Source organism: Myotis brandtii, unplaced genomic scaffold, assembly GCF_000412655.1.
Source record: "Myotis brandtii unplaced genomic scaffold, ASM41265v1 scaffold328, whole genome shotgun sequence".
NCBI classification, from domain to species: domain Eukaryota; kingdom Metazoa; phylum Chordata; class Mammalia; order Chiroptera; family Vespertilionidae; genus Myotis; species Myotis brandtii.
In genome coordinates this window covers 3681976-3708024 of record NW_005362626.1, presented here as the reverse complement: position 1 = coordinate 3708024, position 26049 = coordinate 3681976, and the positions used below count along the sequence as shown (strand labels likewise).

At 40.1% G+C, this 26049-nt stretch overlaps 1 protein-coding gene across 1 annotated transcript in view; it reads left to right on the top strand.

Annotated features, from left to right (window-relative positions):
* Positions 1-26049, top strand: part of CTNND2 (catenin (cadherin-associated protein), delta 2) — a 642889-nt gene that overhangs the window by 446928 nt on the left and 169912 nt on the right. Inside the window, exon 10 of the mRNA XM_005871061.2 lies at positions 5316-5529. Within this exon, the coding sequence (XP_005871123.1) occupies positions 5316-5529 (214 nt within the window). The remainder of the gene's footprint in view (positions 1-5315; positions 5530-26049) is intronic.

The window sequence follows — 26049 nt, the reverse complement described above, 5'->3', positions numbered from 1 at the left end:
TCTGGCTTCTAATGAAGGGATAAGGGAAAGAAGCATTGCATCCTACTCTTGAATGATTTTTAGATACATTTAGTTCTAAAGTTTAAATTATAAAAATACTTTAAAGCAGTGGTTTGCATGGCAAAGGTGTGGAAGCCGATTTCATTCTCCCTCAACACAAACTGGGTGAGCTTCAGTGATTCTGTGCACACACATCCCAGCCTTTTCCCCAAGAGACTGCATCAGGTTTAAGAACACCCTCTCGGTAAACACTAGGGAGGAGAGGCAGGAGAGCAGAGTTTTGCTTTGTTTGATTTGTTAATCCATTTTTAAATTTTTTCCTGGGTATGGGATCCATCAGCCCCCATCTTTCTCTCTCTGTCTAGATCCCTGAAGGTCATAGCTAAGTAGAAAAATGAAAGCTATTGATATAGGAACAATTTACTAAAGTGGACCATTTATCAGAGAATCATATAGTAAATGAATTTAAAACTGTCTACTCAGGTTATGTATGAAGAGCTCTTTCTTATCATTCCCTGAGCCTATTAAGTTCAAGGAAGTAGCAGATATAAAATTTGTTCATTTCAAATCCAATTCAAGCTACACCTCCCTATGTGGACCTTAACATTGTTTTTATCCAATCATTTCTATTAATGTAAATAAACCTGAGTCACACAGTCTTAAAAAAAGAAGAAAACGCAATGCGCTATCACTTCAACCTACCAGAATGGCCAAAACCCCGAACACTGACAAAACCAAATGCTGGCGAGGAAGTGGAGTAACAATGACTCTCATGCATTGCTGCTTGGAATGCAAAATGATACAGCCACTTTGGAAAGCAGTTTGGCAGTTTCTTACAAAACTATACATACCCTTACTGCACAATCCAGCAATCGTGCTCCTTGGTCTCTACTCAGAGAAGTTGAAAACTTTGGTCTACACAAATACATGCAAAGGGATGTTTATAGCAGCTTTATTCATAATTGCCCAAACTTGGAAGCAACCAAGATGTTTTTTAATCAGTGAATGGATAAATAAACTGTGCTAGCCCTAGCCAGTTTTCTCAGTGGGTAGAGCATGGGCCTGTGGACCAAAGGGTCCCAGTTTTGATTCTGGTCAAGGGCACGTACCTCTGTTGCAGGCTCCTCTCCAGCCTGGGCCCTTCCCAGGGTGTATGTGGGAGGCAACCAGTTGATGTGTTTCTCTCACATTAATGTTTCTTAACTCTGTCTTTCCTTCTCTCTTCTACTCTCTCTAAAAATCAATGGAAAAGTATCCTTGAGTGAGGATTAAATAAAAGAAAAGATCAATAAACTGCTATATCCAGATAGTGAATATAATTCACTACTATATAACTCAGTACTAAAAAGAAATGAGCTATCTATCAAAACATTAAATGCATACCACTAGGTGAAAGAAGCCAATCTGTAAAGGCTACATACTTTATGATACTTTATGAGTTCAACCATATGACATTCTGGAAAAGGCAAAACCATAGAGGCAATAAAAAGATCAGTGTTTTCCAAAGGTTAGGGAGAAGGGTGGGAGGGGTGAACAGGCAGAGCACAGAGCATTTAGGATTGTGAAATTATTCTGTATGATACTATAATGATGAATACATGAGATTAAACATTTTTCAAGACCCCTAGAATGTGCAACACCAAGAGTGAACCCTAATTTAGATTATGGACTTGGGTGATAATGTGTCAGTGCAGGTTCTTCAGTTAGAACAAATGTACGGCTCTGGTGGGGGACCTTGATAATGGGGAGCCTGTGCATGCGTGAGTACATGTTTAAGAACTGTACTTTTTGCTCAATTACACTGTGAACGTAAAACTGATCTAAAAAATTAGGTCTATTTAAAGAGAGTAAAAAGGAGAGTCAGATTGAAGGACACTAACAGGTGAAAAACAACTGCACCATTTTTCCATTCATTGATAAATATTTATTAATTTACTATCACGTGCATTTTATTTTGTTATGTTTTACATATATTAGATATATAGCATTTTATTGATTTGTTTTACTTATATTAAACCTAGAATTATTTAAGATTTGATTTGAAGAATTGTGCATGATGATACTTAAGGGTGTAAGGGAAGAGAGCAAACTGGCTAAAACAAGAGCTCGCCTGCTGTATGGGGAGTGATCAATGGGAAGGATAAATGGGGTGGAGATTGCTTGCCATTTAGTGGGAGAGGGAATAAAGGTGGCCTTTCAAAGAATAGAATTTTCCCTGATAGTTTTTCAAAGAGAAGCTGTACCTCATTAATGTTTAAAATAGGTTTAGCGTCTTATAAGGGTTTAAGGTTGGATATAAGAGGAAATTAGAAGAATAAGTGTGAGGAAAAGTCAAAGGGAGGGAGGATCCAGGAGAAAAGAAGAGGGGAAATGCGGAGTGCAGCATCAGACCCCTCCACAGCCACCCAGAGTCCCTGTAAGTATAAAGACCCTGTAAGAGAATTAGAAGTCTGCCTCATGGCTTCCCTCTGGTCCTGCTGGGAGAGGGGAGGTGGCGGGAGAAGGAGGAAGAAGCTAGGACCCAACCATCACATTTCACATCCAGTGAATGTTTAAATATCAGCTCTGACTACTGTTTGGCCTCAGAAAAACTAAAGGAGGATTACCACATTCTTAGATAAATTTAACCCCAGGAAAACAAAAGTTTTTAATATTGATGATCTGGTGACCACCCCCCCCCCATAAAAACAGCAGAAAGAAAAGTTTATTGTCTTATTTGTGTTTCTCTAAGTAGATTAAAATAGAATTTAAGATTTTGCTATAAATTTGGATATATGGCATTAATTAGGGTCACACTGAATACATTGTGTTCTCATTATGCCGTTAAGAATTGATACTGCATTTGTTTTGAATTCATTTTCCCTTTAGTGCTTTGCAATAATATTTTAATAGCTTGATTCATTATGTTGTATTAATGAGAATATATTATCATAAGTTAAGAATATTAACTATAATAAATAATATAGCTAATCTATAGATAAAATAGATTTACTATACCATCTGCTTTCAATATATAACCAATTGGTTAACTGTGAGAATGGCTTTATTACCTCTTTTTCATGGTTTCATCATTATTAAGATAGCTAAACCCAGGGAATGTTTAAGTAAAGCACACACATGCAAATACACACATAGAGAAAATGACATTCATAGTTTAACTTTTTCATAAAACTGGAATATCCCTCCTGAGATATTATAATAAAGTTGATGTTATTTCCCAGCTGTATGTCAAAGACACATGTATACAGTGGTAAAAACTTTCATCTCCCTTGGATAGGTGCCAAACAGGTCCTTGGTAAAACTATAAATTGGGAAAAAGTTGTTTTCCGATCCTTTCTCTCTGTTTAAAATTAACCCAATAACCCTTTAGTCACCTTCCCTGGGTGCTGTCACCACCATAGACTGTGCAGGCACCTCAGGGAAATTAATTCCCTTGACAACCAGGTCCTCCCTCTTCCTTTCCTTGTTCTGTTCTTACAGGAAGTAAACACATTCATGCTTTCCATAGATGTGGAGTCTGTGAGTTCTAAGTATTACAACTTTTTTGTGTTTTTATTTTATTGATGGATGAAAAGAATTCCTACAGGCACATTCTGAATCATCAGCTGGCCCATCTTATATCATTTCATTTGTAAGCTGGTGTGGGAAGGTCTGCTATAGCTCCCAGAGATATTCTGACCTGGCCACAGAGGGTCTGGTCTTTTGTTTCTTTTGAAGAGGGATATTACTGGGTTTTGAAAAGCTGAGTGTTAGCTAATCTGAGAAACACTACTGTAACAAGTAATATACTCTCCCTCCTAATTCATTATTTATTGAAAATCTACTCTGTGCCCGGCCTTGCACTTAGAATAGGCATAGAGTTTATGAAACAGAAACTTGCTCTCCAAGAACATACTTCTAGCAGAAGACAGACAATAACAATAACCATAACAATGAAGTTAGAACATGACAAGTGCTATAAAGAATTCTATAACAGGTTAAATTAAAACAAGAATGCTGGATTGGGGTGGGGGGCAGGGTTCAGATTGCAGTGTTAAATACTGTGGTTGGAGTAGCTTCATAGAGACAGTGGGATTTGAGCATCTTTGAAAGATTTGGGTCATTGAGCCACGTGCCCCAGCACATATGCGGGATGAATGGGTTTTCTATAATAAGAAAACTAAGTAGGGAAGGTGCCATATTATACGCTATCATACCAAATTATAATTCTTCAGTTTCTGAGGGATATTGAAGTTAAAGAAAGAAAACAATATTACTGAATGGATTGTATTATTTTTTTCATATAAATGCAGAAATATATAAGTACAGCTTTGTACAAAATAGTCTGTATGTTAACTAGCCAGTTTTTTGCTTTAAATTTTTAAATTGGTCTAAAAAATTAAAGGGTAACACCATCTAGAAACATATTGCAATGTATGTTTTTATCAAAACATCAAAATTTTCTTTGGGTAAAAAGAACACCAAAATTGATTTTGTTGTTGCTATTAATCAAATACCTAAGTTAAGCATAACATACCTAGGTCTTAGTGTTCTGACTAGCTCTCATGGCGAGTGACTTTATTTTCTAGGTCTTGTCAGATGAAAATCCTTGTATTAAATCTTCTGGTTTCTCATTTAGCTTCTGGATCCTTTGAAATATTGGGAGCATTTCCCTATTAAGCATAATTTTAACATTTTGTACATCAGTTCTGCAGCCCTTTAAGACAGTGGTTAAATGTGGTCAGTCTTGCTCTGGCCGGTTTGGCTCAGTGGATAGAACGTCTGCCTGCGGACTGAAGGGTCCCAGGTTCGATTCCGGTCAAGGGCATGTACCTTGGTTGTGGGCACATTCCCAGTAGGAGGTGTGCAGGAGGCAGCTGATCGATGTTTCTCTCTCATTGATGTTTCTGACTCTCTATCTCTCTCCCTTCCTCTCTGTAAAAAAATCAATAAAATATATTTTTTAATTAAAAAAAATGTGGTCAGTCTTAGGAGTGAGAAGGATTCTTTTGGTCCTCTATCTGCTTCATGCCATGTGTTGTGGGCATATTTTTACAGATAGATGGGTCTGAAATCCATTAGAAAGTTAAAATCTCCTTTCCAAAATTCCATAGCTTGAAAGGAAATGCATTTGAATGTTTATCAGTAGGATGTTAAAGCAAGTAAATGCAATAAAATCTAATGAGAACACACATTTTTTTTTCTTTTTTGTTTCTGTGCCTTAATTCAGTTCAGTGCAATTAATTGTAGGAGCTACTTCACACGAAAAAAACATTTTGATTGAAGAACCGAAAGCGTCCTCTCTAAGGCACAAGGTGTGTCCTTTGCTCTTGCAGATACGGAGACAAGGAGGCATCCAGCTTCTGGTGGATCTGTTGGATCATCGGATGACAGAAGTCCACCGTAGTGCCTGCGGAGCCTTGAGAAACTTGGTGTATGGGAAGGCCAACGATGACAACAAGATTGCTCTGAAAAACTGTGGTGGCATCCCAGCGCTGGTGAGGCTACTCCGAAAGACCACCGACCTGGAGATCCGGGAGCTGGTCACAGGTTAGAATCCTTATTAACAGCATGACTGTCTCTCAAGATCAATTTCCGTTCCCCAGCATAATAGCAAATGTGGAGAGTCCTGACCTCTCCGGAGGCTAACAGCCATAGGCAGTTCAAGTAGGTGTTTGCAAATGACGAGTCAAGTGACTAAGAGCATATTCAATGTAACACTCGGAGATTGATCAATTCAATAATTATAATCCCATAAACATAACCCTCACTAAAATTCTGTGGCCATATTTCAGTCTTTGTCATTTGACTTAGTACCCACAGGTCATCATTAGAATGGCATTAATAATGATTAAAGGGACCATTGCATTCCTCACTCAAGCTCCAAGGGCCCTTCCTTTACCTCTATAACTTGTTTCCTAAGCCCATTTCTTCTATGAATTACTTCTTCTACCTCTGATTTTGTAAATAAATGTTCTCTTATAGTTTGAAAAAACAATGATGATTAAAGAGCCTGGTATCTGAGTTATTGCTAAGAAGGTATATATTCTGGTTTATACTGTGGTTAACAACAGAGAACTTATCATATTTAACAGTTCATTTCAGTTATAAAATATTTATGCCTACAAAGTCCCAAGGTTATATGGTATTAAATATTAAGGAACTTTTCAATTGTGAACATGAGAGAAAGCCTTTCCATAAACGTAGAACTTTTGAGTTTTGTAAAATAGAGAAAATTGTCAAAGCCATCTCTTAGAGCCATCAGGATTGATTAATGAGAACATGTAAAGCATTTTGCACATACCTTTCTTGGGATACATATGGACACAGTAAGCATCAGCCATTTTCTATCATCCCTCACTTTTAAAGCGTGCAGTTTTACTTGTTGGAGTGCTAACAACATTGGTGTCCTCAACATGGGATTTTAGATTGCTCTTCTTGATTATACACATGGCTGTTCTGGGTGATATTTGGGTTCATCAAACTTTCCCATTCAAGCAAGTATTTTGCCAGTGGTTTGCAAGGTTGGCTCTCAAAAGTGGATGTTTTAATTATCTAGGATTCCACTGACCTCTGACTTGGCTCTAAAATGTTCTTGTAGCTATGCTGATGAAGTCTGTGTGAATTTGTCTATTTAAGGAAGTGCAGTACTCAAGCCGGAGTTAAAAATATTTGTTCAATCTTGGTTCAAGACTCGCAGCATCAGCATCTTTTCTTAAAATGTACCTACACCCTTAAAGATTATTGTCATGTCTCTTTGCCATGATGGATCCTATTGGAAAACAACAAGCACTTTGGTCAAGCTCTACCACTCTAGAAATGGAAATCAGAAATGAGCATCTATAAGAACAGTCCAGTGTGAGACAAATCGCTTTAAGTAACAAAGTAATGACAAAGCCTTCAAAAATATCTGCACTGGCAGAAATCTGAGGGCTCCTGGAAACCGCAGGGCTCTGCTGACTTCTGCTTAGACACAGCGTCAGTGATGCACATCTAGCCAAAGCTGACTCCACTGCCTGATGCAAAAGGTAAAATGAGGCAGATGAATGCACCTCAGAGGGCCTTAGAGAGTCATGTTCGTCTTCTGCACCAGCCCGTGGTCATCTGCCAAAGTGAGCTATGAGAGCTTGGAATCAGTGGACTCCCACAGAGCTGGGGGAATCCGGTGTTTTAGTACAGACAAGCCAGTTTAACCTCAAAGTCATCCTTAGTTGTCTTTTCTCAAATGCTTTTGCATTTCTACAGGGTCAGGTATGTGCTAAGCTTTAGACTTTTGCATGTGCAGGGTTGGCGTTAGCTGACCACACCCACACAGGCATGCTGATAACTAACACCCGTGCCCACTGTGATGGGTGTGCCCTGTTCTGAATTGTCGAACCGTATGTTCCTGGCAGCTGGATATTAAAAGGGAAGTCCCTGACTTCCAAACATGTTCACATTTTGGAAACTTAACTAAATGAGCAGCAAGGGGGTTGATGGCTCTGGAGGGAGGAGCAGAGCATAAGAGTGAAGAGGCTTTCTTCATTTTTTCATTTCTGTGGTCATAAGCCGCCCCCCTTCCCCAAATCCTTTTGGGAATTAGGCTGTATATGTATGCAAAAAATTTAGAAAGCAATAGTTTAAAAGTAACAAATATCACTTCCTTCGTAATTCTCCAGTGGAACTAATACAGAGTTCAGCAAGGAGTAAGTACTGAGGACATTACAGGAGCCCCATTAGGACACACTGTGTATTAGCAAGTGCATGAAAACAAATGTGCTGAAAACATTATAGGGGGATAATGAGCTTTGAATACCTTTCTGGATATTTACAAACTAGGGTATTTTGTAAACAAACATTCAAAAGAACAATTTTAGTGTTTTTTTTTAATTAAGCATGTTTATAAACCAGATTTTAGATTAGATCTAGGTTCTATATACAGAGGAATCTAGAGTACCAAATTATAAGCAATAAAAGAAAGGAATGATATTGCATAGCTTTAAATTATTTACTGAGTATTCTTTGGCAAACTGTTTGAACAATAATAAAATATTAAAATTGAAGTATTTACATACATTTACATTCAACGCAAACATGCATGCTTTAAAAAACAGCTGCCTGTTTGCACTGCCGAATCTGTTCACAGTAGAATAGATAGTGCCCGTTAGGCCTTGCAATAAATAACTTTCTTCCTATGCCATAATTGCTGTGAGATGATGATCAGAATTTTATTAGAATCCAGTTGAAGCCATTATATGCTAGCCATTACTTGAAATGCGCCAAAGCAAATAAACTTTGATTAGAAATGCTGCATGTCCTTTGGGCTTGACTAATATAATTTTTCTCTCTGTAAATATGGAAATAATCAACCTAAATTTTGAAATGCCCAACTAAAGATTTCAGAGTGCTTTACAAATCATAATAAAACGGGTTTTATTGAACCATAAAACTTAATAAATAAGTTTTATTTTAGTTGAAAGCAAGAGTCCGTATGATTTCTACTTCGTCAAGAATGGAGTGTATTCTTTGATCTTATGCTTCGCAGACCCAAATAGTCTTTCCTTTAATTAAGGAGCCAGAGCTCACTTTACCTACTTCACTTAGTAGTTTTAGGTTAGTTGTTTAGTCTCCAAAGGGTTCTGCTATAAGTTGAACTATGTTCCCCCAAAATTCATAGGTTGAAGTGCTAACCCATAGTCCCTCAAAATGTGACTCAGATGTAATGAGTTATGTTAGCATACTAGAGGAGAGTGAACCCTTAATCAGATAAGGCTGGTGTCCTTATGGAAAGGGGAAATTTTTAACACAGATACGTACAGGGATAATGCCATGTGGAGATGAAGGCAGAGATCAAGGTGATGCTTCTACATGGCAAGGAACACCAAAGATAGCCCGAAAATCATCAGAAGCTCAGAGAGATGCATGGAACAGATTCTCCTCACAGCCCTCAAAAGAAACCAATCCTGGTGACATCTTGATTTTGGACTTGTAGCCTCCAGAACTGTGAGACAGTCAAGTTCCTGTTGTTTAAGTCATTCAGTCCGTGGTACTTAGTTATGGCAGCTCTAGGCAACAAATACAGACCTAAATCCAGACTGTGCATTCTCCTTTTCCCAGTAGTGAGCAAACACATTTACTGGTCATGGAACTAAAGCAATGCAAATAAATGTAAAACCATGATGGTTTAATAGTATCACTGTGTTTAAAATAAATGGGTCCCTATTGGTCTGATTTCTTAATTCATCTTCTTAAAGCAACTACTTGTGAAGGAATGGAAGCAGCAAAGGTGATAATTAGATACATTGCCTTCTTTTACTTTTTTCAATCAAAGTAATAGACATATATGGTCCAAAAATAAAATAGTATGAAAATGCTTATAGTGAAAATAGCAGTCCCCTGCCTCATCTGTCCTCCCAGATTCCTCACAGGCATTTGGCCTTAGCTTTTGTTTTGTTTTCCTTTGTGGTTTTTTTTTCATGGTTATTTTATGTATTTAAATAATATGTTTATTTTACTCTAATTTAAATCAATTATCATGGGCTTTTCATATTGATTTTCTATTATGATAGAGGAGAATTTTTTTTCATTTTCATCATTCATGTCTTCTATTTCTTCTTACCAAAATGGTGGGATCATTATCTTTGGTCCTTTTGCAAATTTAATCAGTAACTTTAAAGGTAAGTCTCCAGTTTTTTCATCTAACTCAGACTTTATCTCTTATCACTTATTTTGTAAGATAAGGGTGTTAGTTCTCCTATGTTTTCACCCTTCATATTCACAACCTCTGTCATCATACTTGACCTTTATATTGTTATGGTTTACTGCATTTGCCATCTCTTCTGTGACAATTGTCAATCTTCCAAGATTTTCTGTAGCTTAATTCAAGGGCTTGAAAGCCAGAGACAAGCCTTTGCATTATGGTAGAAGGGCAGATCCATGTGGGACCCAACAGTCACATTTCCCCCGACCACCATGGATCCCGTGTGATGCTTGACAAAGGAGTACATTTCTAGCATCATATCTGAGTGGATCCTCCACCAACTATGATGCCTTTCAACTCAACTTTGTCCATGATTTCAATCATCATCAATTCCAAAGATTCTCACTACCAGAATCCTCTGTTTGGGGCAGATTTGGCTGATTGCTCTCTAGACTTGCTGCACAGCTCTCCTGGTTTGGAACTTCTGTCTCTTAGATTCCATACCCTCCTCTTTCTTGGTTTACTCTCTTATGAGTTTCTTTAAAAAGGTGCTTAGAAGATGAAATTGTGAAAATGTCTGTATTGCATCTTCATACATGACTGATATTGGATATGGGTGGATAGATATTTATTTTCTAATGAATATTTTATATAATTTAATTTTAATCTTGATACTATAAAAAGCCTGTGATGATATACCTAGGTTTATGCCTTTTAAAAAGGTCATTGGTATCAGATACTTCCAACTTAAAGAGTCATGGCCTTCAGTGTCAGAAAATTGTCTTGTTATTTTGTTAAAAATTTGTCCATTTTTTGTGTGCTCTCTGGAATTATTGTTTGTTAGATTTTGAACCTCATGAATTTTTCCTCTATTAAATTTTCTTATATAATTTGGAGCCCTTTGCCTTTTATCATACATTCTGAGAGATTTTTCAAGTACCCAACATTTTCCTCAATTTATCTATGAGGGACTTTGGGAGGAATCTAGGGAGATATCATCATCATTATTTCTGTACTTCTAAAGTGCTATGCTATTTTTAATAACCTCTGTTCTTATTTTGTGAATATAAACTATTCTTGAATTTCTCTAAGGATGTTATTTAGAACTGAGGTTTGTTTTTCTCTTTATCATGAATCATCTCACTTTTCTCTGGTGTCATTTTTTTCTATTTGGCTTCATAGGAGTCTTTCTCATTTTTGCAGGTTTCTTTTCAAGGTGTAGAGACCCTCAGTTCTCTCCTCATTTTTAAGACAAGAGAAATAGCGGGTTTGAGCTTTGTGCACATTGGTGAAGTTTGTTAACTGTGAGCTCAACTCCAGGTGAACAGGTAGGCGAGCTTGTGTGCTGGGGAGTCCTTGAAGTATCCGAATGAGGAAGACTTTTCTCTAATGCTCAGATGTCCACGTAGCTTTTTACTTCTCTCCCAGTGCATTCAACCTCTTTGGAAATATTCTTCTGAGTTGTTTATTTGTGTGGCCTGGAGGGAGGAGTCAGTAACTTACTGGCAGCTAGATGTTCTTGCCACCTAGGTAGGAGGAGAGAATGAGAAGGTGGGCCATTGTTTGCTTCAGTCAGTCACCCTTCCATAGCCTCCCTTCTCATTTTTACATACTCATGGCCGTCTTCCCTGAGCATGAGTCTTTCCTGTCCACCAGGACAGCCAGCCCTTATTGGGTCATCAGGACAGAGGCTCCTCTCTGCATATTGAGCCGTATTGGCCTCCTCTCAGTTTACCTGCCAGCTCACCTCCCTCTGTTTTTATATCGTGCAGAAATGTGATGAAATTTCTCATCTGCTGAATTATTCCTTCCATTGTCTTCTTTATTCCATTATGTCCCTAATAAAGAGTATATTCCCTGCATGAATTTTGAACAGTTTGATAAGACAAAGTGTAAATAGTACTACATACTACCTCTGTTGCTGATAGAAGCCCCTTTGGAGGCATTGTTTTAGGTCTGTTAGCCAAGTATAGGCTTACTATTTCAAATGGAGTCCTGGGTGTAATGTTAATTAAATATCTTCCATGGAAGGAGACGCTGGAACAGAGAAGCATTTCCCCACTAACATCTTGCGGTCTGTTTTTCCCCTCTTATCCTATTTGCTACGATTGCCCAAAGGCCTGGCTCACTTCTCCAAAGCAAGAGCTCAGCATTTTGTCAAGATAGCCTTTTCTTCATCTTCCTGGGGCCTTTTGGTGATGACCTGGAGTCCTGGTGGGCATGTTACTTATTATACCAAGAGGTGCTGAAGTGGGTCAAAGTAGCACATTATTTAAATCAAGTCCAGGGTCAATGTGCTCCCAAGATTTAAAATTTAAAACCCAAATATATTTCTTATCCCAAATGTCCAACATAGCATATCAGAGGTTCTGCAATAAGTTTAAACAGCATGATAAAGATACAAATGACTAGAGACAACCAGTAATGAAACACCAGCAATGTAGAGATGCTCTGAATTTTATTTTATTTTATTTTTAATTTTTATTTTTTTTTTTTGGAAGGGAGAGGGATAGAGAGTCAGAAACATCGATGAGAGAGAAACATCGATCAGGGAATCGCTGCACACCTCCTGCTGGGGATAGGCCGACGCTCTATCCACTGAGCCAAACCGGTTAGGGCAATGCTTTGAATTTTAATGCAAACCCCACCAAATATCAAATTTCCAAGGAGGAATTAAAAATCAAAGTCCAAATCCACTTTTATGTTGAAGCTCAAAGACATTAAAGTTCAAAGGAATTAAAGTCTAAAAATCAATATCTCTTCGCCATTGTGTTTAAGTTCAAAGTCCACAATTTTTAAGTTAAAAAACCATTTTTCCGACTATTTTATTCTGCACAGTCTTTACCAGAAGGATTCTCTGTGCCTCTTTGAGGTGTGATTTCTTTCAAAAATGGGGCTGCCTCACACTGGAGTTGGTGCCATACTTTCAGGACCTCAAAAGCTGCATTATTTCAGAGTCAACTCCCACTTAACTCACTGTTCAAGGGTGTTCAGGAACCCTGGCCCATGACCATCACCTTCAGAAAAGGAGCCATTCCAAACCCCAAGAGCAGTTACCCTAGACACAGATATACCCAGAGACCAGTTCTAGCTGAGGCCATGGCAGCCACTCAGCTATGTCTGCATTGGTTACCTATTGCTGCTACACCAAATTGCCACACATTTAGCAGCTTAAAAAATGCAAATTTATTTTTTCCCAGTTTTGGAAGTTAGAGGTCCAACACAAGTCTCACTGGGCTAAAATCAAAATGCCAACAGAGCTGTGTTCCTTTCTGGGGACTTTAGGAGACAGTCCTTGCCTTTTTCAGCTTCTAGAGGCTGCCCACGTTTCTTGACTAGTGACCCACTTCCACTGTCTTCCTAGCCAGCAACATTGCGTCTCTGATGAATCTTCCATGGTCACATTTCCCTTGGACTGCTGCTGCAAGGAAGGGTTCTCTGCTTTTAAGGAGCCATGGAATTAGATCGGGCCCACCTGGAAAATCTGGAATAATCTCCAGGATACTCTCTCCATCTCGCCATCCTTACATTACATCTTCACAGGCCCTTTTGCTCTATAAGGTAACATACTGACAGGTTCTGGAGATTGGGATGGGGACACATTTGGAGGCCCATTATTCTGTCATCCACAGTATCAGCGGGAAGATGAGTAAATGGAGATCTCCTTGGATTTAGTCACTCAGGTGAGGCCGGTCTGATGGTGCCTGGCTTCCAGAGTCTACAATCTGTGAACTTAACTGAACCCGGAGAAAGAGTCCCAGCAAATAGGTATGCCTTTTGGTATTAGGCATTCACCGGGTACAGAAAAAATGAGTCCATCCATACATATTGTCTATTCTTTAGGAAAATGGAATTACAAACATTGTTGTCATCTTGCAACATTTAGAGGCTCGCACCCTCTTTGCTGCAGGGAGTGTGTGACATGATTTCCACTATTGCCTGTTAATAGGCATCCCTCCATCCTATGTTACAACAGCTATTTCTCTGCTTTGTATTGTGAAGTCATGAGATCACCTGTCCCTTCAAAGGCTGCAGAATCACCTCAACAGTCCAGAACTGAGGCTGCTCTTGGTGTTACAGAAACCTGTGCTTGTTCGTGCTCAGGCCCCGAGGTCCTCATCTTCCAGTCCCCCCTCTTCACTATTGTGATGGGATGTGTTTCTATGGCTCGTTTCCCTCCACTAGTCCCCTGTAGTTTTCCAGAAGGCTCAGTTGAGTTTCTACCTGTTGAACCCTCTTCCTCAGGTAGACACTCTGCTTTTGAATGTATGTAGGGATAGCAGTTTGCTGGAATGCAGTCCTGCCTGCCCTTCACTGTCCCTTTGCTCTCCTACCTGGAAACATTGGTCTAGTGGCATCACGCATTTCTAACACCCCTCAGGATTCCAGATCGGGAGTTGGCAAATTTTTCTGGCTTGAGTCAGATGGTAACTATTTTAGCTTGCTGGCCATAGGGTCTCTGTTACAATTCAGTTCTATTGATATTGGGTGAAAACAGTAGTAGATAATATGTAGACAAATGTGCATGGCTATGTTTCAATAAACCTTTTTGTATAAAAGCAGATGGCTGGCCCCCAGGCCATAGTTTATAGAACCCTCTATTGCACCCTCTCTTCCATAGGCTAGTTCTGAACAAAATGAAGGTAGAAAGAAGCCACATTATTAACCCGTTCCAGTAATTACTAATACTGTTGGAGGCCAGTTTCTAGGCCTGTTTGCCAAGAATTAGGCAGAGATATTCACCAATGCCCAGGCGGCAGTTGGGTCAGGGCAACCCCCAGGACACATCCCATGGATATCAGGAGAACTGGTGTTCCTGGGGGCTACTCATTCCCACGAGGAGCAAAGACAGAGTTGAGCCAAGCCATGCATGCCCACAAATGACTTGGGTAAATCCCTCTATCTCCCAGGGGAAGAATGAGGGAAGGGGTGGGAGAAGCCTGTGTTACATTAATTATGCTTCATTCACAGGAGGAAACAGCAGGCCTGGGGAAGAATCATTCCCCAGCAGCCAAGTGCTGTTAATTCTAATGGATCCCTGGAGGGGGAAAAAGAATTGTTTGTGTTTGGTCTGCTTCTTGGCCCCTATTCATCTTGTAATCAGCTATGCATTTCACACATTCTTTATGGAGATGTCTGTGTTGGGGTTATCTCTTTATAGCAGATAGCCCAGTTATGCCAAATACAGAGGGCAAAAACCAACAATCCTCAGCACTAGATCTGATTCCTAATTTTCTCCCCAACCAGGCCAAGTCTAATCAAATTAAGAAATTCAAACCATTAACTTCCTGTCCACCCCCACTCTTTTTTTAAAATTATATTTCTTTATTGATTTCAGAGAGGAAGTGAGAGGGAGAGAGAGATAGAAACATCAATGATGAGAGAGAATCATTGATTGGCTGCCTCCTGCACGCCCCCTACTGGGGATCAAGCCCACAACCCAGGCATGTGCCCTAGGCTAGAATAGAACCTAGGACCCTTCAGTCTGAAGGCCAACGCTCTATCTACTGAGCCAAACCGGCTACGGCCACCCCCACTCTTAATCCTAGAGATTGAAACAGCTCTAGGCTGTGTGTCTAACCCATTCATTCATTAAACAAATATTAGTTGAGTGTCTACTATGTGGCAGCGAGTTTGAGGTGCTTAGAATATAGGAGTTGAATACTCAGGTACCTTCTAGCTGTAGACCACTCCTAGAAACCTCTTCCTAATTGCCAATGTGGTGGTGCCTGTGCTCCCAGGAGCCAGATGGATAAAGTGAGAAAGAAAGGGCACAGTTGGGAGGGGTCTTGGATTACAATTAACTTATATAAAAAGAAGTGAACTATATGAAGACATGAAGTGTAATTTCAATATCCATTAGCAGAACCATTGTGGAATGTTTCATGTTTAAAACTCAGAGACCTGCCTTCCTGGAGGTTGTGTGCAGTGGACAAGATTGACAATAAATCTATAATTTCAAGGAATGCCAACTGCTATGACAACAAATGAAGCTGGCTAAGGAGATTAGAAAGTGATGGGATTGAAGTTCAATTTTAAAGAAATGAAAAGACCTAAATAATGGTGCGTTAACTTAGATGTGAGTTTCTTTCTTCCATAAATAAAGTATGGAGGTCAGTGTTCTAGGGTGATAATGTCTCTCTGTCCCATCATCAGAAACCCAGCCTCCTTCCAGTCACAGATCACACTTCCCTAGGGTGTGGCTCTCTCATTAATGACCAAGATTGTGGCACCTGTGTTCCAATGAGCAAGCCATTTTGATATAAAATATTTTTAAGGGAGTTGTAGTTTATGCTAGTTTATACTAGAATTCTGGTCAGAGACTGGTTCACTGTGTACATCAGTCTTGTAAGCCTTCTTGACTACAGCTGCCAGAGAGTAGGGCACCAGTGGATGTTTCTAGAACTGATATGTCACATTATTTCCTGTCTTTTATATTCTTACTAGAGGCCTGGAGCAGGATCCCTCAGCCTGGCCTGTGCCCTCTCACAATCCGGGACCCCTCGGGGGATGTCGGACTGCCAGTTTTAGCCCCTGCCACTACTCAGTAGCGGTAGTGCTGCTGTGGAGGCGCCAGTCGTGAACCCGGTGTCTGGCTCCCGTTGGTCAGCTGAACAGTGCTCCCACTGTGGGAGTTCACTGACCAACAGGGGGAAGTTCCTGCATGGAGTGTTTGCCCCCCTGGTGGTCAGTGCACATCATAGCAACCAGTCAACCAGTTGTTAGGTTGTCCGTTCGGTCATTTGGTGGCTTAGGCTTTTATATATATAGGTTGTTCCCCAACGTGCCTAACCTGAGAATCAAAGTGTTCTCTGCATTCTTAAGTCCCAAGAAGGGATAAACAAACATTCATGAACATCCACCTTTTATCAGCCATTGTGCTGGGTACCCTGAATGCAGATTTAAAGGAAAGTGCTCAGTGTTTCAGCCATTGTTTGGTACATTCCCTAAACCAGTTTCCTTAGTCTGTCTGCCTTACAGAGTGATTTTCCAATTCCCCCTAATCAAATCCCAGAGTTCTGGGCCTCGAATCTCAATGCCTTGGAATCTGTATTTTATCAAGGCCCTCTTTCAGTTCTCATGACCATGCTTGTTTGAAGAACATCACTTTCGATTTTCTCCAGGACAGCAGTAACCAGGGTAGGCATCTGAGTGGTGAGGGGTTAGGAGGCATGGATGTGTTTTTGAGAGATGCCTAAATAATTTGTTGCAGATAGTTGCTAAATTATCTAAAAAATGTGACTCATTCGTCATATTTACATCTTAGAATGAATTTAAGGTGACCTCTTATTCAAATGTGCTTGTTTAAATGAGAGATAAAAAGTGGAGTGACTTCTAACAAATGTGGCAGAAGTTGCCTACAACAATCCCCTAACTGACAGCCAGCAGTAAGCAACTGTTATTGATGGTACAGTTCACTGGGGTGGGGCTTGCAACTATCATAGTCCTCAGCTTCCCTACAGTCCTCTTGGGGTTTCATCAGAACCTCAGTACACCCATTCCATCATGACACCCATAAATGTGGTGTCATCAGGTTGTTTGAGGCCATCTTCATTTTTACTCTCCATGATCACGGGTGCTGGCGATGTGAAGTGTACCTGTGCTTGCCTACAATTAAGTTCAGAGTGTGCCAAAATGTTGTAAAGGTTCAAAGAAAAGTATTGCCAAGAGCATTTTGTTCTGTTTTGTTATTTGCCTGATGGAAATGCACAGAGCATTTTACTCGTTAGATCTGACAATGCATAGCCGATTTGTAGTTCTACTTTGTGACTCACTAGTTACAAGTTAATTAAAAACACTTTTCCCTAATTATGTTTGAGAGTTTGCTCTATTTGCTCTACAATTATCACAAAAATTACATTAACTAGTGTTAACGAACACAAACATGGAAATCCCTACTGGATCCTGGAGGAGAGAGGAGAATTAAAGAATGTCTGCATCTCCTGTCCAACACCTGGTTTCCTTTCCAACAGATGTTTTTATTTGTTATTCCTGATGAAATGTTCAAAATAACTTTCTTCCTTCGAGGGTGAAACTCAGTGTGGTGGGGAGAAACCAGCTTTGTTGTCTTCACTCAGTGACTCACTCTTCCAATGGGCTGTCCATCATGACTGATGGTATATTTGCCATCACAGCAGCTGTATGTCAATAGCTAGGTGTCCTCCCAAAGGAATTCACAGAAGAAGAATCTCCCTGAAATGATTTATTGAGACAGGTATCTGTAGCATGTAACTGTTTTTAAAATATGGAAACTTGAGCATAAGGACATTCAGCACTGCACATCCAGCAGTCCCAGGACAAACACATGTAGAACTTAAAATAATGGTACACATGATCCAAGGGAGCCACTTGCCCTACATATCATTTGGCTTTCATACATGTTGAATTTTTTTTTTGAGAAAGTGGATTTTAATTCATGAACTCAGTCCCATTTTCAAGGGGCATACCTGTCTGTTCACAAATATATAGGGTGTCCCAAAATTCATGCAAGATTTGAATTTTGCGTGAGCATTAACAACAACAACAAAAAATAAATAAATAAAAGCCTAATTTTACTTGGTTTATTGAATCAGATTCTAATATCTGTTGCCCTTTGATTTCAATCCCTTCAATTTGATAAGCATTATCAAGTACCAGTTATTCCCCAGGAGCAGGGACGATGAAGACCAATGAAGACCATGGCTTTGTGTATGTGCCAGCAAAGCTGTGGAGGCCATTTACCCGATGTGCTATTTCATACATAACCCTATACTGTATACTTTATGAATCAATAAAAAATTTACAATTTTTAATTATAAACCTGTGTTTTCTATCAAAATTACTTCTTGCGTGAATTTTGGGACACCTTATAGTTTCCAAAGCTTATCTTCACAGTTATTTAATTAAGAGCAAACATGAACAGGCACTCTGATGTGGTTTCCTAATGCGGGTGGCCCCCAAATTACAGTGGTTCGACTTAGGATTTTTTGACTCTTTGATGGTGTGAAAGCTATATGCATTTATAAGCGACCATACTTCGAATTGTGAATGTTGATCTTTTCTGGGCTAGTGATATGTGGTAGATACTCCCATGGTGCTGGGCAGCAGGGAGCCTCCGCTACAGTAGGACTCGTGATCATGAGAACACACAGCAGGTGCTCCAGGGTGTGCTCGCTTGCCTGTATTTTTTGGATATTGTGTTCGGAGCATGTTTAAGGTAGGCTAGGCTAAGCTGATGTTTCGTAGGTTAGGGGTATTAAGTGCATCTTTGACTTATGTTATTTTCAACATAGGTTTATCAAGATGTAACCCCATCATAAGTCAGTGAGCATGTGAATATTTATTATTTAACCATATTTATATTCATAAGTATCAGTAGTAAAAAGGCGACTTCCATCCCTCATCTTTTACGTTTTGAGATTTTTAAGATTAGGAAACATTGTCCTCCATCTCTTATTCTTCATTCAAAATTCTTTCCATATCAATTGAGTGAGAGGCAGTAATGTGCTTGGAGATCTAAGGCTGAGAAATAGGGATTCCAAGGTCAAAAAGCAGTTCAGTGATACAAAGAAGTCTTGGATATTAACTGCAGCAGTTTTTGTTTTGTTCTAGTTCTTTGCTTTGTAAGTGCTTTCATAGTCTGGGTGGAGTAGATGTTTAATTTTATATTGGTTCCAAGCATGGTTAGGGCGATGAAAGAAAAGAGTGAAAAGGAGAGAGAGAAGAAACGAAATACAGTTGCTTTTCTTTGGCAGTGGAGCCTCAGCTTCGGGCTACTTTTCCCAGACAGAGGTGAGCGGAGATGCCTTCCTCTTTGCTCTTGTCCCTGAAGGCACCTACTGGTACATGTGATCACATATCCACACCAACAGGTGCATCATGAGTTAAGGACATTCATAGGCAGGATGGTGTTAATTTGCTTTACCTTCCATGCCACTTTCAGGAGACTTCCTAATGCCTTGTTAAATAAATGAACAGGAAGTAGAAATTTGTGTTTAACACACAGTTGTGGTTATGCGATGAACACGGATCATTTAGGATTTTCAGTTTGTCAATTTAATAATATTCTGCAAAACAGCCCTGGCTATTAACTTGGCTATTGGAGTGTGTAAACACAGATGTGATGTTTTATTGTCATTTATAAACTTCACATTGAGCATGACTAGGCATTTTTTTTAATCCTCACTCAAGAACATGCTTAGAAGAGGGGAAGGAGGGAGAGTGGAGGAAAGAAAGAGAAAGGAACATTGATCAGTTGCCTTCAGTATGTGTCCTAACCGGGGATCGAAGCCACAACCCAGGTATGTTCCCTGATTGGGAATTGAACTGGCAACCTTTGGCGCACAGGACGACGCTCAACCAACTGAGCCACTCTGGCCAGACATGACTAGGTATTTTTAACTTGAACCTGATGAAAATGAGATTGAAAAGAAATAGTCATGTGATCCCAGGATGAGAACTCTCCCAAAAGCAAGCCACAGCACTGCTTAAATAAGCCACACAATTCTTGAAAGGAAAGGAATACTTTGCAGTTTGCTGATGAACCTTCAAACACCAGGGTCTTATTAAAAGTCCTTTTATCCCTTGGCATGTCTACATAGCTTTGCTAAAGCTTCCATTAGGGCTGTGATGTAATATAACACGATTTCAGTTGCTATGGAAACAGCTATATCTATGCAAATTACTTTTTAAAAAATTATTAGGCCACAAAAAGTCTGCCTGACATGAAATTTGCAAGGCCTCCAGCCCACAGCTACTCTTCGCATTGTGTCTCCCCTCTAACCATTCCCAATTTATTTTTTTTTACTTTATTAAAAATTTCTTCTTTAAAAATTAAGTATATTGGGGTGACATTGGTTAATAACATCATATGTTTCAAGTGTACAATTCTATAATACATCGTCTGCATAATGCATTCTATGTTCACCACCCAAATGCTAGTCTTCTTCCATTACCTACTTCACCCTCCTTACCCTCTTCTATGTGCCCCATCCTTCCCCTTTGGTAACCACCATACTGTTGCCTGTGTCCATGAATTTTTTTGTTTTGTTTCTTCATTTGTTGCTTTCTGTTTTATATCCCATGTATGAGTGACATGTATGGTTCTTATCCTTTTCTGTCTGAATTATTTCACTTAGCATAATATTCTTAAGATCCATGAGGTTGTTGCAAATGGCAATATTTCATTCATTTATTTGCCTGAGTAGTATTCCCTTGTATATATGTTCCACATCTTCTATATCCAGTCATTCATTGAATGACATTTAGGTTGTATCCATGTCTTGGACACCATGAATAATGCTACAATGAACATAGGGTACATATATCTTTATAAATAAATGTTTTCAGTTTTAGGGGCTGGTACCCAGTACAGGGATATCTGGGTCATATATAACCCAGTTTATTTTGCTGTTATCTGTTTTACAAATACTGTTGAATCCTTGGGAGGGAGTACTTGCAGGAGGTAAGTTGAAGGAGCTAAGTTGAGGGCAGTCACCTGCATCAGAGTTTTGAGGGCATCTCTGTGCTGTAGAAGAATAAATTTACCTACATGTGGATGGGGAGGAAAGAGACTGAAGTTAAGGAAAATCTACTTAAAATGCCAACTATCTCCCATTTGTCTCTCTCTTCTGAAAAATAAAAGGCACTAGCATGCACACACAAGCATGCACACCCACACATAGGTGTGCACAAGCTTACATAGGCATGCTTACATACCCCCCCACCCACACACACACGCCAACATGCACACACACACAGGCATGCTTACATACTCACATCATTCAAGGAGCCACTGGGTTTGTCAAACATTTAGGTCCCTCACGCAGCCCTGCCCACCAGGCACAGGTCTGCATTAGAGTTGCTGTGCCTGGTTTCCTTTGTGTATCTGTTTCACACACTGGGCTTAGCATGAACCTCCACGGTGCTCTCACAGGCTTTGCAGTTCTGCTGGTCGCCACTGCTCCCCTGGGCACGGCGTGCACTGCTCTGATGGTTGTTATGGTCTCACCTGCTGCTCCCTGGGCAAAGTGCCCCCCAGGTGTCTGCCCTGAGCCCCCAGGAGGCTGTGCTAGGAGGCAGTTTGTGGCCCAGAGAGGGAAAATGGCCCGCTGCCCTTTGCATTACAATTCGTTCTGGAGTCCCTGAACAGTGCTGCTTATGCCCCAGGCATTACAAAAATAGCTTTTTCCATCTTTCCCTGGTGCCTTTCTGGTTGCTGGGCTGGAGACATATTCAAGTCATGGCTCCCATTCTGGCCCTTGAGGCCACGCTCCCCATTACTGCATCCTGCTCACGGTACCTGGCGGCTGCTTTTCACTCACTCACAGCAGTTCTCTCCTTGGAGATTTCCTGCCCCATTTGTCAGTCACTGCCTACCTCTCCTCCCTCTTCAGACACATGCAGGTCCCCACAGTGCACAGGGCAGGAGTTCTTCCCCAGAACTATGCTCTGCGCCAACATACTAACAGCCTCTGCCAGCCCATGTCTCCAGGCTGCCAGGAGAGCTCGGTCCTGTCCCAGCTCAGCAGAGGACAGAAGTGTCAGCTCAGACGTGCCCTCCGCTGCACAGGAACTCTCTTTGATTCGCCAGTTTACATCCTTACCGGTGTGCACATTTCACTTTGGTTCTCTGAGGAGCCAGCTCACTCTCCATGTGAACTGGACCAAAAGGTCATCAAAAGTTAACTGGTTCAATTCCAGGTCAGGGCACATGCCCAAGTTGTGGGCTTGATTCCCGGTAGGGGCCATGCAGGAGGCAACCCATCAATGTCTCTCACAATGATGCTTCTCTCTCTCTCTCTCTCTCTCACCCCTTCCCCTTCCTCTCTCTCTAAAATCAATAAAAACATATTTAAAGGAAAAAAGAAAGTCTGCCCAGCTGAGCCCTTGGGGACCAGACTTGGTGAAGGGACTCTTGTTACCTGCCTGGGGGATCGGGGGCATTGACAGATGGGCCCACCCCCTTGCAGGCACCAGGATGCAGAGGTCGCCCGCTGTGGCAGGCACACGAGCATCATTTTTGCTCCAGTGTGTAAAATGTAAAAGTGAGTTCTCAACTAGTCACAGTTATCTTTTGTCTTTCAATGCTTAAATATTAAGTTAGAATTCTACCTTCACAATCAACATGTTACATTTTAAGCCCCCATTATCCTACTTTCTTTGCTAGTAACATAATTAGTGCCCTATGCTCAGCCTTCTTTCTGTGGTCAATGCTCTAAGTTATTTCCTCCAGGAATAGAGTCCTTAATTCATTATTCCCAGCAAGTGAAAGTGTCTCATTGTCACTACCCCTACATTCATGTTATAAAGCAGAGATTTGATATCATCTCCCTTTGTTGTGAACATTAACCCATCAGCTCCTTGAGGCAGAGACAGTGTCATAGTCATCTTTGTATCCATGAAGCTTGCTTGACCCAGCACATAGTTGGAGCTCGATAAATCCCTCCTGGTTAATTCGTTGGAAACTCTATTCCAGTCTCCCCCTTACTGAGCTGCATATCTACTAGTAAGTCTCAGACATACTCATTGGCTAATAACCAACCACTTCTGTCTTCCTTTTCGTTTCCTGAGAGGAGGATTAGAACTGTGGCAGACTTGCTTGTCTTCACTGGCTGCTCATTCATGTCTGACTTCATAGTGAGAACTTGCTGTGTGTCATCCAGGGTGGCAATCTGTTAACACCTCTGTAGTCAATACCAGGATACTATTGCAAGGATTCCAATGGCAATGAGATATCTCGCTTCCATGTCAAACAATAAAAACCCAGCTTGAATTCTAGGCCAACTTTTGTGTTTTTCACTTCTTGCTTTTCTGCTTTATTTCCTTCACTACCACCTCTACAACTTCCACCACCACCGCAACCTCCACTACCTCCACCACCATCACCACCACCATACCAGTAGTTACTAGGAATTAATGTGTTACCTTATATACATTTATCTGATATAAACAATGTGACACAGTTTTCAAATTAATTTAAATATGGCTTCCTATGATAGAATTGAGGATACTTCCATCAAATGATATGATTTTGTCATCACAAACCATAATTCATCCAAAGAAATAATTAATAGTGCTATCTTATTATTGTCATTAAAAACTCCATATCAAAGATTACAAAGGGTTTTTCTGCAAGATATTTTTCAGAATTTAAATGGATATAAACATCTCCATTTAATAGTAAATTTTATGTAGTTTAATGAGGGCATATTGTATATCTAATAGCTCTGAACAAAATTAAAAGAAATGATACCCCATAAAATCTCACTTTCCCTAAATATAATTTTGGTCTCCGGGAAATAAAAAGTAAAAGCTGTTCTTAATCATTTGCAATGCATAGATTTTATACATATATTATGTGTATATTTTGATTAATTTTTCTTTACAAAACTTGAGTCTCAAATAAGTAGTACCTTAGATCCTTGAATAGATGAATTTTTAGCCTGGTTTGGGATAAATAGAGGTGGTAAGAAGAGTTAGTTATTGTGATACTTCAAGCTGGGAATGATGTGGTATTTTAAGCTAGAAATAATGAATCTGAGTCATGACAATAGAGACTAATTAGGATGCTACCAATCCTGAGTTCCCATTAGTGCAAGTGGGGCTTCACAGAGTGGTATGGAGAGGGGTAGAAATCACTTGCTCGGTAAGTAGGAGCTCATTCCATGAGAGTTCATCCTGCTTTTCAATCACATCCATGCAACTGCCCTCAACCTACAAACATAACACAATGGATATATTTAGTCAAGTGGCTGTCTAGCGCTCTATGCCCTTAGACTCTGGCAACAGAGAAAAGAGTTTGCCATTGAAATAGTGTGTAAATGTTAATATCCCTTGTCAACAATGTGTATGTCTGTCGGCTGCAGGTTCCCAAAGCCTGTTTACACATTCTATTTATAACTGTTAAAGCTTGCTCCCTACAGGACACAAGGTAGGAGAATCATGTCAGTGGGAAGCTATAACAAAGACAGATGTCACCTGGATTTTAAAAAGAAGGATTAGTAATAGAAAACAAATGAATTAAAAGATGACATTAAAAAATGAAAGGGGTTGGGGGCTGGGTAAAAAAAAAGGTGAAGAGATTAAGCAAAAAAACCCACTATATATATGTATGTATGTGTGTGTATATATATATATCACAACACACATAGTCATAGACAACAGTGTGATGATAGCCAAAGTGAAAGGGGGATTGAGGTAGGTGGAAGAGGGCAAAAGGGAGATAAATGGGGATGAAAAGAGACTTTTCTTTGGGTGATGGGCACATGGTGCAGTATACGGATGATGTTTTGTGAACTTGTACACTTGAAACTGTATGGTTTTGTTAAGTAATGTCACCCCCAATAAACTCAATTTTTTTTCTTTTTTTATATATATTTTATTGATTTTTTTTTACAGAGAGGAAGGGAGAGAGATAGAGAGCTAGAAACATCGATGAGAGAGAAACATCGATCAGCTGCCTCCTGCACATCTCCCACTGGGGATGTGCCCGCAACCCAGGCACATGCCCCTGACCGGAATCGAACCCGGGACCCCCCAGTCCGCAGGCCGACGCTCTATCCACTGAGCCAAACCGGTTTCGGCTAAACTCAATTTTATAATAGTGAAATAAAGGGATCAGTAGACTAAGGGTTACAAAAAATAAAGATTGAAAGTAAGAGAAATAGATAATGATTGTAGTCATTAATGCTAGTTCTGATGCCTTCTAAATTTTTCAGGGTCTTCACAAGTTTGCAACTTTTAGTAGCTTCATTTATGTGTTGAGTACCATGCATGGCCCAGCTGGGAAATAAAATATCAAAACATGTGAACTGGCTTTTCAGGAAACAGCATGCAAGCAGCTAATGTGCTCACAAGGAGTTTAATTAAGAGGAAGGCCAGTGGGAAGGAGACAGCGTGTTTGGGCTTAGTCTCTAAAGATGAGCATGATTGCTGGCATGCAGTGCTGGGTGGGGCCACAAAACGGGCACTGCTGGTGAGGGGGCCGGGGCCTGGCTTTCGTGGAGAGCAGCTGGCAGGCTGCCTCACTTTTCACCCAGCCCTTAGGGTTTCAGGAATGGGTATTGAGGAGCTATTTAAAAAATCTTCAGAGCAAATGAGTTAATATGTATGGAAAACATTTTTAAAAATCACAGTAAGAGCCACTGTTATGAAAAAAAATGCATTAGAAACAACCTAAATGTCCATCAGTATGCAATTGGATGAAAACACTGCATCAAAGAGAACATTACGAGGCATTAAAAATGAAGATGCAGCTAGACATCTGTTGATACCAAAATATATCCATGACACACAAATGCAAAGAGCGAGTTAGCCAGCACGAGCTGTGGTTCATTTCTGTAAAGTGACACGTGATTGTATGATAGGCATAGAGACGTACAGCAGCTTTCCCCCCAAATCTGATGATCTTT